Source organism: Aphanomyces astaci (genome assembly GCF_000520075.1).
Source record: "Aphanomyces astaci strain APO3 unplaced genomic scaffold supercont1.40, whole genome shotgun sequence".
Lineage (NCBI taxonomy): Eukaryota > Oomycota > Saprolegniomycetes > Saprolegniales > Verrucalvaceae > Aphanomyces > Aphanomyces astaci.
Genome location: NW_009798303.1, coordinates 125,223 through 136,607, shown reverse-complemented (window position 1 = coordinate 136,607; position 11,385 = coordinate 125,223). Strand labels below are relative to the sequence as shown.

At 50.3% G+C, this 11,385-nt stretch overlaps 5 protein-coding genes across 7 annotated transcripts; 1 reads left to right on the top strand and 4 right to left on the bottom strand.

Annotated features, from left to right (window-relative positions):
- Positions 1-225: 225 nt before the first annotated feature.
- H257_12352 (hypothetical protein) lies at positions 226-1,042 on the bottom strand (the record flags this gene model as incomplete). The annotated part of the gene is made up of 1 exon (XM_009839519.1): positions 226-1,042. One exon carries the CDS (start codon positions 1,040-1,042, stop codon positions 260-262), a length of 783 nt encoding a protein of 260 aa, XP_009837821.1. The 3' UTR covers positions 226-259.
- Positions 1,043-1,526: 484 nt separating this feature from the next.
- Positions 1,527-3,874, bottom strand: H257_12351 (hypothetical protein). Of its 3 annotated transcripts, XM_009839517.1 has the most exons (7): positions 3,465-3,874; positions 2,968-3,416; positions 2,804-2,910; positions 2,611-2,742; positions 2,085-2,329; positions 1,791-2,023; positions 1,527-1,749 (listed from the first exon to the last, which is right to left on the bottom strand). In XM_009839517.1, the coding sequence occupies exons 1-6, from the start codon at positions 3,836-3,838 to the stop codon at positions 1,930-1,932; spliced, it is 1,401 nt and encodes a 466-aa protein (XP_009837819.1). In that variant the 5' UTR covers positions 3,839-3,874; the 3' UTR covers positions 1,527-1,749; positions 1,791-1,929. The 3 variants fall into 3 exon arrangements, with proteins under 3 accessions (XP_009837819.1, XP_009837818.1, XP_009837820.1); XM_009839516.1 differs by having other exon boundaries at positions 1,527-2,023; XM_009839518.1 differs by having other exon boundaries at positions 1,527-2,023; positions 2,611-2,910.
- A 731-nt stretch (positions 3,875-4,605) lies between these two features.
- Positions 4,606-6,826, top strand: H257_12350 (hypothetical protein). The gene is made up of 3 exons (XM_009839515.1): positions 4,606-5,298; positions 5,449-5,776; positions 5,845-6,826. Exons 1-3 carry the CDS (start codon positions 4,617-4,619, stop codon positions 6,770-6,772), a joined length of 1,938 nt encoding a protein of 645 aa, XP_009837817.1. The 5' UTR covers positions 4,606-4,616; the 3' UTR covers positions 6,773-6,826.
- A 753-nt stretch (positions 6,827-7,579) lies between these two features.
- H257_12349 (hypothetical protein) lies at positions 7,580-8,266 on the bottom strand (the record flags this gene model as incomplete). Its single annotated transcript, XM_009839514.1, has 2 exons — positions 7,580-7,787; positions 8,094-8,266. The coding sequence occupies 2 exons, from the start codon at positions 8,264-8,266 to the stop codon at positions 7,580-7,582; spliced, it is 381 nt and encodes a 126-aa protein (XP_009837816.1).
- Positions 8,267-9,416: 1,150 nt separating this feature from the next.
- Positions 9,417-10,168, bottom strand: H257_12348 (hypothetical protein). The gene is made up of 4 exons (XM_009839513.1): positions 10,083-10,168; positions 10,003-10,031; positions 9,840-9,930; positions 9,417-9,788 (listed from the first exon to the last, which is right to left on the bottom strand). Exons 1-4 carry the CDS (start codon positions 10,120-10,122, stop codon positions 9,517-9,519), a joined length of 432 nt encoding a protein of 143 aa, XP_009837815.1. The 5' UTR covers positions 10,123-10,168; the 3' UTR covers positions 9,417-9,516.
- Positions 10,169-11,385: the final 1,217 nt, after the last annotated feature.

Sequence of the window (11,385 nt, the reverse complement as noted above, 5' to 3'; positions counted from 1 at the left end):
ATTTGGTAGCAAAACGAAGTTTAACATTGGCTTGGCTTATGTCAATGCATTTATGGAAGGAGTGGCGTTCCAGAAATCCAACGATGTTGCAGCACCGAGTGGGTTGCTAGCGATGCAAGTGAAATTGTACTCGTAAAAGGTAATTTCCAGGATTCGAATCATTGTAACGTGTCCTATCCTGCGACAAGGATGCCAGGAATGCACAATTGGACAGTGACAAATAAATACAATAACGAACATAAGATTAGATTAGATTTTGTCAGCAGCAAAACAGCATCTTTCCGGCGGCGCCTCGAATAGGTTGTAACTCTCGCGCGTTGGACTCTCCAGGAATGGCATCTATAAACGCTAGAATTTGCGCCTTGGACACTGTGCGGGCGTCCTTGACAATGACCCATTCGACGCCTTCTGTGAATGGCGGCGTCGTCAGCGAGCCCTGGTAGCGGAAGAAGCTTTCGTTGGTGATGTCGAGGCTGTCAAAGTCGATGTTGTTGACCGTCAAGTGCTCGCCGTGGGGGTCCAACTCTGGCAGGTAGTGCCAGAATTGCTTCAAAAACGAACTCTCTTCACCTTCTTCAAAGAACACTCCCACGACCGCCAGATCGCCATTGGCGGCTTGGTGCACCAAATGCATGCAAAACGGGAACCGCTTGCCCTCCAACGTGTGCTCGGATGGGGTGTGGAAGTGAAACTGGATGGGGTGGTATTCACGCCCGTCGCGAAGCGTCAAGACGGACTTGGCGTCGCCACACCAGTTGACACGGAAGTTAGTATCGAGGTACTCCATGTGGCCAGAGGCGGAGCCAAGGGCCAGGTGAATGTGGCCAACGCGCTTGTCCATCACGACCTCTTTCGTGGCTTTCGGGTTGATGTCAATGGGGGATTGCTGCTGCGACGTCACGGTGGTCGGGGTCTTGGTGCCGGACATACTGGACGGAGAGTGGTTGCAGTCCAGCGCAAATTTGAAAATGGCCACGAGGCACCAGCCGGCGTATCCAGCTGGTGCCCCTTGCTGGTATGCCTTATAGTCCGAATACAACATCTTGGCATTTGTATGGCGGATGCTGTATATCCGGATGATTATCAAATACTCCTAGGACAATTCAAACGTCTGGAACAATGTTTCGAACAAACGATTTGTACGAAGTCACAATCACGTTGACGGTACAGTGGTACTTTTCGCGACACCATATACACACACATGCAGACAAATGTAGCGATCACCATGCCCTCCTTTCATACAAGCTGAAGGCTGAAGATTTCTTCGTGGTTTCGATGTACTATCACCCCACTCCTGTCGACGTTACGATTCGGGGTGAATCAAGACGACCTCAGCGTGTCTGTTTCGAATGCGGACACGGATGTACGCGACGTTTGATTCATGTTCACAACACCATCGAATCAAACATCGAACGACCACTAGGATGCACGTGGATCTCATAGAGATCCGTGGACGCTCCAACGCACCCACGACAAGGGAAAGGGAAAGGCATGAGTTACTGGATGGCAGTGTCGAAGAAATGACACGCCCGCCTGCGTCTGTGCCCGATGCCACCCTTTTGTCCTCGTGGCCAGTTCAGACAGCTATTTTGTGGATCGAATCACCCGCCGTCGGAGAAGCCATTGAAATTCACCCCACTTGAAAGCGTCGTCCACCCCACATACACTTCGTTGAGTGGTCGTCAGAATTCACTATGCCACCACCCCTTGCGTGTGAAACCGGCAAGCCGCTTCAGAAAAGTGCTGCAACTATTGTATAGTAAGTAGTAGTACAGTACACGGTGCAATACCCTAGTATGGAACGATAAACGAAAATGTTGCTCTGCACACAATGCAAACTCGATGGAGATTGACTTTCACCACGACCACCCATCGTTCACTGTGGACAACAGCCTATCCCATGACTTGAATGAGAAAAGGAGTGGAGGTCTATCTGTTGGCCGGTGTCACCACCGCCGCGACGTGTAGAATCTTCTTCATGCCGTCGATGGTCATCATCTCGACCAGTTCTGGATGATCGTGCCTACGTCGTCCGTCCAGCCATCAGACACGTACACTCGTCAACGATGCCACACCAATATTACCACATGCGTCGCCATTCCGTGAGGTTGATGTGGTTGGGTTCTTCCAGGGTCATGCTGAGAAAGATCTGGTGCACGGCCAGCGGGATATCGCTTTCGACTTGGGCCATGAGCGATTCAATGGCCAAGAGTCCCACTTTCATGCCTTCTTCGTTCAGATTCGTCGACGAAGTAAACTGCGACGACGACGACGATGCAGCCAACTCGAGTTGTTCTTGCAACAACAGCGGAAACACATCTCGCACCACCTAAAATCAATCACCCATGGGAATATGTATGGACAACGAAGTAGTAATAAGTACAGAGTTGTGTGTATTCTAAACTACAGAAGTACTATCATCCAATCAGATTGCAGGACAAACAATCATCAACATCAAATTAGTGGGTGACTTCTTCACTTAGTGTGATTGAAAACATACAAATCAATTCAGTACAAAGAATCGATCGATAGTTTTGGCGAATCAATCAGCACAAAAGTCAACCAACTTTTGGATAAAACGGCCAATATCATGATCATGTATGTACGTACCCGAAGCCTGGTTTCCATGGCGCGGCGAAGTTCGTCTGGACTGAGTCGCCCGTCGTGCAGTATATCGATCGCTTGGAACATGTGTACGGCTTTGTCGTCCACTGTACCGTATAGTGTCAAGTATACACCCGTCTAGCCAATATCTAAAGTGTGAAATCACAACGATTTGTTGTATATGCAAAGTGCATTGTACTGCAAACTCGGTAAACGACAGCTCTTGGCGGTGCGGTGGTTGTTCATGCGTGTGGGGTTGGTGCTGACTCGGCATGATGTAGCTGGCAAACACTGCAAATGCCAACGCTGTGCAACCAAACATCACCTCAACCATCCTCACCACTGTACGTGCTATTACAGTACCTGATTGGGAGTTGGCGCTGATAGACTTCAAGTCTTCCACCGTGGGTGACGCTTTGGCCCATGGCGACGTGTGAACCAGATCGTGGCAGGCCGCCCCAAACCCTGCCAGCGATAGCTTGTACGTACCAGCTTCGGCAGTGGCATGTGCAATGAAGACGTGCTTGAGATGGGCTAGCACTGGGGCTGGCACTTTTCCTTGGAGGAATGGTACTGTCCACGGTTTGCCCGCTGGGGTTGGTTCAGGTGGAGATTGCTGTTGCCGTTTCTGGGCTAGTTGCCGTTGCTGTTGTAGCTTGGATGCTTGGCCAATGAACGCATTCAGTTGCACGCGTGCGACATCGTCAAAGAAGAGTCGCATCGCATGTGCATGGAGAATCGACCCCACTTCAAACGACACGCGGAAATTGACTTCACACGAAGTGGTCGAGACCGGCCGGAACGTCCACTCGCTAGACAAGCATTGTCATTTAGATTGCATATTGCATGGAGACACACACCTTTCGATGGACTTAAATGTGGGGGAATTGATCGACTTGATGAGGATGCGTCGCGGGGACTCCAAGACGACGCGAGACCGGTATGTTTCCGTGAAGATCTGAAAGCCCACCGTCAAGTCGGCCTCCATGGAGTTGGAAGACGGTCTCGACACGACGCGCGATGTGACGCAGAATGGCAGGAACGTCACGTACTCGTCCACGTTGGCTACGACGTCGAACATGGCTTGGCAAGGAAACGGCACCACCTTCTTCTCACGATGTTCCTTGCGCAAGCTGGATGGCTGCAGGAACTCAGGGACGGTGAGGAAGCACCGCCTTGCCATCAACATACGACTAGCAACGCCAGCGGCGCGCCACCGCGTACTGGTTGCCATGTCACCGTCGCCGCCGCCTGGGGTTGGTTGTTGGCGAGTTCGAGAGTCCTTCGAACTTCGTTTATAACTACGAATAGAGGGGTACCCCAAAACAAAACTAGCATAAATTGTGTTGATTTTGGGGTGAGGGGGCATTAGTATACGTAAAAGTAACAGCCACGAATTGTCCAGAATTTCACATCAACATACGATGCGCAGACGGATTTGAAGTGACCAGCATTGGTAGAAAGCGAACTCTAATAAAGTGCTACCATCATGCCTTGTACCCTTATCAAGAAGTGGCCGTAGAAATCACAGCGTAACCTGAATACAATTCACAAATTTGGCCCATTCTGCATTGAGCATTATCATGCACATTCCGTGTTTGGCAGTACTTGTATTACTGGCGGCTGCGATGCCGACGACACTAGCGTATACTCTTCGTCCAAAGGTACAAACAACTTCATTCCCTTGCTCGCCCAAAGTAGAACGGAATGGACCTTGATGAATGTGTAGCCGTGCAACGGCGACGTCAAAATATGCGTAGATGGCACGTGGCGCAACCGACAGCAAGCGGCCAGTTGCGCCTTTGACCTGTGTCCAGGGGAGCTGGCGTGATCAAAGCCGTCCTTGTCGCCATCGGCCCAACGGACAACGAAAACTCGTCCGTCAAGCATACCAGTTTTGTGTCGACGGTTGAAATCTAAAAATAGATGAACACCCTTCGAATAACTGCTTTCAGAGTAGTAACTGTGTACTAGTATGCCACGACACAAACCATTGCGATCTCCAGTGCAATATGTATGGGTCGCCACTCGTACTTGTAGCCGTCTTAGCTTTGGCATGGACGTCCCCAGTTGCCACGGCCTTGCGCGCTGTGCCCCTGCCAGCCTCGACATACCGCTTCGTAGGCGCCACAAGCAACTTTGGATTGACAACGTCAGTGGACCCAGTGTGGACAAGTCCGCCAATCTTCCAAAGCGATGCCGTGTCCATCACATTGCAACTATCGTCCCTGTCGTTGCCTTCCAACAGCTACGTCCTCCTGCGTCCTCTCGCGACCGCCGAGTACCCAACCAACGCGTCAACGTACTTTCCGAGCGGTGACACGGGCTACATCAACGTCACCCTGCCCCGTGTGTACACAAACTACTTGGTCGTGGAAATCTACGCTGCGGACGACCACGTGCGGTTTACAGAAGCCCATTCGTTGCAAGTGGATGCGTTTACTTATATCACAAGCGACGATTTGGTAGCCCAAACCCAAGCGCTTGGCCGTCGCGAAGCCCTCTGCGGCACCGATGACAGTGTGCACGCCGTATGTGGTTACAACCCTGCCAGCGCCACTAACAGCATGTACGCCCATTCTCGCCCCGTGGTACGCATCACGGTCGACCCGAACAATCCGTTTGGAACCGATCTGTGCACGGGCTGGCTGTGGGGCTCAGACGGTCACATCGTGACCAACAACCATTGCATCGGTATGTAGTGTCGATGAACTTTCAATTATTTCCCGTAATCTCTTTACTTGCAGATTGCTTGTGAGCATGAACGTTCATTGTTCTGTACTTGCACTTTGATTGTCTACGTTATCAAGTTGAATGTCATTTATATCATGGGGCTCGATGTAGGCAGCATCGCCGAAGCGTCCACGGCCCAATTTGAATTCGTTGCGGAAACCATTGACTGCAACGATTCCATGCGGTCGACGTGTCCTGGTGTGATTGAAGTCGTGTCGGCCAAGCTCGTGTATACAAATCCAACGTTGGACTACTCACTGCTCAAGGTTGACGGCGCCGTAGCTCGGAAATACGGGTACCTGCAAGCAACGCCGGTCGCCCCAGTAGTAAACTTGCCTGTGTACGTGCCCCAACATCCTCGGGGCGGGTGCAAATTGATTTCGTTCCTGGACTCGACGTCCCGCGGTCCCGTGACCATCACAAGTCTTCAAACCGCAGGGTAACTCTGAATCTCTTGAAATTGTTCTATGCAAGCGTTACATGATGAACCGTGCTGGCCTGGTCTAGTTGCGAGACAAAGGGGGGACTCAAGTACAACGCAGACACGGACGGCGGGTCCTCTGGCTCGCCTGTGATTTCCGCCATCGATCACTCTGTGGTGGCGTTGCATTATTGCGGCGCCTCCAGCTGCAACAACGCTGGGATCCCCATGTTGAGCATCGTGGCGGACCTACAAAGGCGAGGCTTTCAACTCCCTCCGGACGCAGTCGCCCTGCCCAAATCCGTCGGATCAGGGCTCATCCCCCCCTTTAATGACCCCCGGATCAACCCCCGCCCCCCCGTCGCAAACTTTGGTCCCCCTGTCGCCTTCAACGGCATCCTCCGGCGGCTTGGCACGTCGGCGCGTTCGTTTCAAACGACGGTGGACCAATACGAGATCACATTGGACGCCCCGGGCCAAGTGGCGGTCGACATCTTGTCGTATGAGATTGACGAAGTCGCCAACGCCTACGCCGACCTAAACCACGATTGCCGGTTCAACTTTTTCGACTCCAACGTGTACGTGTACTCGCGGGACCCGAGTGTACCCAAGTACACGGCGTATTTCAACGACGACGTGGACTGGATGCTTCGGCCGTCAGACGGTCGCTCCGATGGCAGCGTGTCGAAGAAGGACTCGTTTTTAGTTGCAACGTTGCCCAAAGGCACACATGTAGTTGCTGTGGGCGTGAGCAACCTGTCGTTGAAAAACGCCAACGAAGCCGTTAACGAATACAGATGGGCCGCCTTGGAGAGCTGTGTGGGTGAGAACCCGGCGGTCAAGGCGGAAGGCACGTACCGACTGACGCTGACAAGCACCGTGGGGATCACCGTGGGAAAGGCCCCCCCGAAGAACCCGTCGCCCCCCGCGCAATGCACAACCGACTTGACGCAGCTTCAGGCCGATTGCGCCAATGAACAACAAGCGTATTTCAATCAACAAATGAATGCCTAACCCTTCTAACCCCTCGTGGATTTAGTGATATCAATATAGTTGACAATATTTGACGACTCTAGGAACATAGATGGTCGTAGCCCGTGGGGACTACGTCGTGGTCAATAGTTTAACCTACGTTGATATGCATGATGTGGTTACAAATATGCTACATAAGATCGCGACAGTACACTGGTTACGGAACATCGTTGATTGTCACCAAGAGTGGGGAAATCACGACAAATCACGTTTGAGGGTATACCCCCCCTCCCCCCGTTCAAAACCACTTTTCCCCCCATAAAACGACCACGTCATATCCGACTGGTACGCACTCGTAGGGCTTTGAGGGGTCATGAAAGGAAAGCCGATGCTCTTGTACACACTTTTATCCGGGCTTGAGCGTCGCAAGGTACGTTGAAATGGACCAAACCACAGAGTGTCCAAACATGCATGTCATTTGTGTAGATGCTACTCGTGTTACCTAGCTCAGCTCGATGCCAGGACTCCTGTACACGGACGTATGACACATTTACTACTTTACTGCCAACGGGTACAAGATCTGGACGCTATCGTGTAGCATGAGTGTTAACTTTTTTTCGTTTGACCTCGTTCTCGCCGTGAGTGTGGCGGACATGGTCCCACTGCGGCTGCCAGCTACTCAGCGCCGTTCTTCCTCTACACGTCGATCGTTGCCATTACCCGATTGCCTGCTGCAACAACTTATTCTACGTACTACAGTAGTACGCATACAACATGTTTTACGCCGCGTCACCGTTAGTCAGTACGTGGCCTTTAAAGTGATCTCGTTGTGAATGTCTTCCAAGTTCCTCAGTCATGTCGCAAGAGTTGAGGTTTGGTTTTTGTGATGATGTATTGGACATGTGACGACGTTGCGGTACTTGTAGCGGTCCATGTGAACGGCGCGGACTGACTAACCGAGTGGCTCTTATACGTCGGCGGGGACTTGTAGCGCACTTGGTGGAGGCCGTCATGATCCCGCTGCTCGTGTGTTTTAGCTGTGCGCTGCTTCTGTCGGCTACGCTACATCTGACAGTGCACATGTGGTACGTAACGGCGATGGCGGTAGTGTAGTTGATTGTGAGTATCATGGATAAATAAAATGGATGGACAGTAGGCGTTGAAAACGGAAGATATTTTCAACGTGGCGAGACGATAGTGGCCTCCTGTTGTATTTCATCATCATATTGTATTTTACATATATATTTTTTGATAGTGTCTTGATGAACTCTCGTAGTGCACGACCAACTCGTTCTTGACGCACATGCACGATTCCACCTATATGTTTTATCTAGCTCCTTTGGTGGAGAGGAGATAGTCGCACCGCACGTTGTCGCAGAGCTTTACAATGTCCTGCGCGACCTTGTCCGACGTGTTGGTCAGCGCCAACGCCCGCACTTGTGGTCGAAACGTCGTAAGCACATCCATGACGTCGGCGCCTTGAATGGCATTCGGTTGTGTCGCGGCGTCGTTGCCACTGGAACAAACCCATGCCATCAAGATTGGCAACAAATGTACTGCAAACCAAGGTATAGATATATTGCGCACTGAATTTCCAAGGGTTATACACCACACCACATTGTTGACGAGGAACACAATAGAGCTAACATAACGCTCCACCATAGCACGCATGACCTCATGGGCTACTCCACGTCGTTGCGAGGGGGTGACATCAATGCGATTTATATATATATAAATAAGCTAAACCATGATGATTATCAAACCGCAGCGAGGCCATTGGCAGCAGAAAGGATTCTGCAGGCACCGCAACCAAGCAAACTTGTCCAAATTTGTCATTAGCATCTACGCGCTGGTCCCGTCCAATGTGATTCCGTCTTTTTCGAAACAATACGGCAAGATCGAGCACAACCAATTCTCACCAAACTCGAGCGCCTAGTTGCAAACGATACAAGCACACCCGGGGCGCTTGCGTCGTCTAGCGAGGGGTCGAGAAGTCGACAGTAAGATCAACGTGTATACTAGTACTTGGTCACGGGGTATTGCATTCCGCTCATCGAAGAATTGACTCAAGACAAGATCGACTTCCAATTGCCAGGGTGGAGCCAAGGTCCGCACGTAAGATGACAAGTTCTGTATGTGAGCAAAACTCGAGTTAGGCAAATACTCCGAGAAGTGATCATGGCGTGGGCGTGTGGCCATACCGTAGCACACCAGCTCTCATGGGCTACTCGTCGGTCGTCCAAGTGAAAGTCAAGGTCGTCACGTACGTGACGCACACTTGTGATGCAACTACGTACGAACGACTCTTGCTTCAATGGGCGTGGAATTTCTCTAGAACGCGACGATTGTGCCGGGTACGGACACCAGTCCCCAGCCGTCTGTGGACGTCTTCTATGTGATCAGCATCTACGCGCTGTTGGCGTCAAAGCTTCTCGGACGACTGTGCGAACTCCACGGCTCTATTGAGCTAGCCGCGGGTGGCCCTCGCAGCGCACTGTGTATTGGCATAGCCGGGGCACGTGCACACAGTGTAAGAATCGATGCTGGCCATTCATTAGGAATTGTCCAGTGAAGATAATAGCCAAGACTTGCAATGTCAGCCATGTCGACTAACGTTATATATAGTGTGGGCACTTCAATCCACAACATTCAGCTCTAACCAGTCAACGGTACTGTGAATATAATTCCGAATCTGAACTGCCACGCTCGTTGGAGCGTTCATTTGTGCTTGCTGTTCAGGGGATGGGGATTCTCGTACGGAAGCTGTTAGTATATAATTCCAGAGTTTACACCCTTCGAAGACGCTTGCTGGTGGTGGAGCTGCTGCTACGACCGAGACCATTCCCCGCGGTTCCATTTGTCGAAGGAGACAACGAGACTGCTGTAGCACTCTTGGTACCACCTTTGCCATGGGTACCCATGGGAAAGTCGCTCGACAGTATTTTGAGCTGCTGACCGCGCTGCATTTCCTTGCCCTCGTCCAAGTACAATCGAAAGTTCCAGTTCTCCAACTCACGCTTCTTCGCCTCTATATCCTTCTTGTTCATGGCTTTGATGGCTACATGCAAAGGTCAGCACACGCGGTATGATGTACAGGCTTGCAAGTTACCTGCATCGACGTCGCCATTGGGTTTCTGGTTCGTCAAAAACGCATGCAACTCCATTAATTCAGCACCCAGCGTCACCGTTGGCGCAATGACCTATGGCAGCACGTTCAATAGATTGTTGTCGCAAGTGCAGTGCACGCGGTCACGACTATGCATGCAGCCTACCTTTGGACAGAATTCTTGCAGATTGCCCCCTGTTCATGCCTCACCATTTAGACATGATCGTGCCATGATGCATTACGTACATGGGTTCGATGTGATGTTGTACGTATGGTCGTCCTCCATGCTGACCAGCGCTCCCGCCGCGGCAACCAAAATCTCAAATTTCGAATTGTGCGCGGTTCTTCTTAAAACTAATACTACAGTAGAAGTACTATTTTTCACAGGTGTATGCTGATCATGAATATATTTTTGCATTTCCGATGATTTGGAGATAACGTAAATGATCAATTGTTATAATTTATGGATAACACATTTTTACTGTTAACTTACACTTTTCTTCTACCGAAATGCTCTGAAACGGCGTGTTTAGGGCAATGTGTTGATTTCAGCATTCAGATTGGCTGCTTTGTACTACGTAGTATACGTATTCGATTGGGATGCTACATGTGCATGATGCAGTGCTGGGGCGATCAACGTATCAAGCCCATCAACGTAAAGGACCAATCTATGATACAGGTACATACTGATGATATACAATCGAATACTCCCATTCATGAACTGGACGCAAAGGACCTCCGAGTGTCATCTTGTGGCTTACTACGTACTACTAGTACTTCGAAGTAGTATATAGTACTACTACGTACTTGAGTACTGTAGTATAAATACCATGTACTGTACTAGTAATAAATTCCATATTTATCATAACGTTAGTAGCGTCGTATTGGTTCATGTGAAATCGCGCATCAAACATTGAAGTTTCGTCAGTTTCGTCAATCTTCAACCTAAATTAGCCCAACCTAAACTTTGAATTTTGTATCGCTTTGGCTCGTATAACGTTGAGATTAGGCTTCAAGATTGTGGAATGAAAATATGTTCAAATAAAGTCAAACTCGGCTACGAATCGTGTCAGTGTACTGTACATAATCTAAAACACCTGTTTAGATATTGTTAACTGCCAAAAGAATTCTATTTTGGTTTGAAAGCCAACCTAACGTTATACTACAAATATAATATGCGGTTACGCGGGAAATCGCGAAAACCAGATTGCCCAGGCCAAAGTGATTACGCGATTTCCCGCAGCCTCCAGGCGCATTGTCGCGAGAAACGATACCCCTCTACGGGCCTCTGCGTAGGTTTTGGAGATGGGACGATGTGCCAGTTCCTGGAATGCACCTAGGGGTAGCAGCGAGGTGGGTTTGCCTCAATCACGACGGCGGGTAACGATGTACGGTTCCGTTTTGCATCAAGGTCGACGCCGGCCACGGTCCCACGGCGGTGGAATAAGTGGTGTACACGTACAGCCAGCCGTTAGTGGCAAGAATACGCCAAACGTGATGCGTTTTTTTTGTTTTTTGGCATCGATTAGGTAATACTCAGAAGTAAAGA

Bases quoted from the DNA above. Each gene is read 5' to 3' on its own strand.
- H257_12348 (XM_009839513.1), bottom strand. From the start codon at position 10,122: ATGGAGGACGACCATACGTACAACATCACATCGAACCCAT. The intron at 10,032-10,082 runs GTACGTAATGCA...AGGCATGAACAG, and splicing joins CAACATCACATCGAACCCAT to GGGGCAATCTGCAAGAATTC. The intron at 9,931-10,002 runs GTAGGCTGCATG...GTGCTGCCATAG, and splicing joins TGCAAGAATTCTGTCCAAAG to GTCATTGCGCCAACGGTGAC.
- H257_12350 (XM_009839515.1), top strand. From the start codon at position 4,617: ATGTATGGGTCGCCACTCGTACTTGTAGCCGTCTTAGCTTTGGCATGG. The intron at 5,299-5,448 runs GTATGTAGTGTC...GGCTCGATGTAG, and splicing joins GACCAACAACCATTGCATCG to GCAGCATCGCCGAAGCGTCC. The intron at 5,777-5,844 runs GTAACTCTGAAT...GGCCTGGTCTAG, and splicing joins ACAAGTCTTCAAACCGCAGG to TTGCGAGACAAAGGGGGGAC.
- H257_12351 (XM_009839516.1), bottom strand. From the start codon at position 3,838: ATGGCAACCAGTACGCGGTGGCGCGCCGCTGGCGTTGCTAGTCGTATG. The intron at 2,911-2,967 runs GTACTGTAATAG...TTGGTTGCACAG, and splicing joins CAGCGCCAACTCCCAATCAG to CGTTGGCATTTGCAGTGTTT. The intron at 2,743-2,803 runs GTACAATGCACT...GATATTGGCTAG, and splicing joins TGTCGTTTACCGAGTTTGCA to ACGGGTGTATACTTGACACT.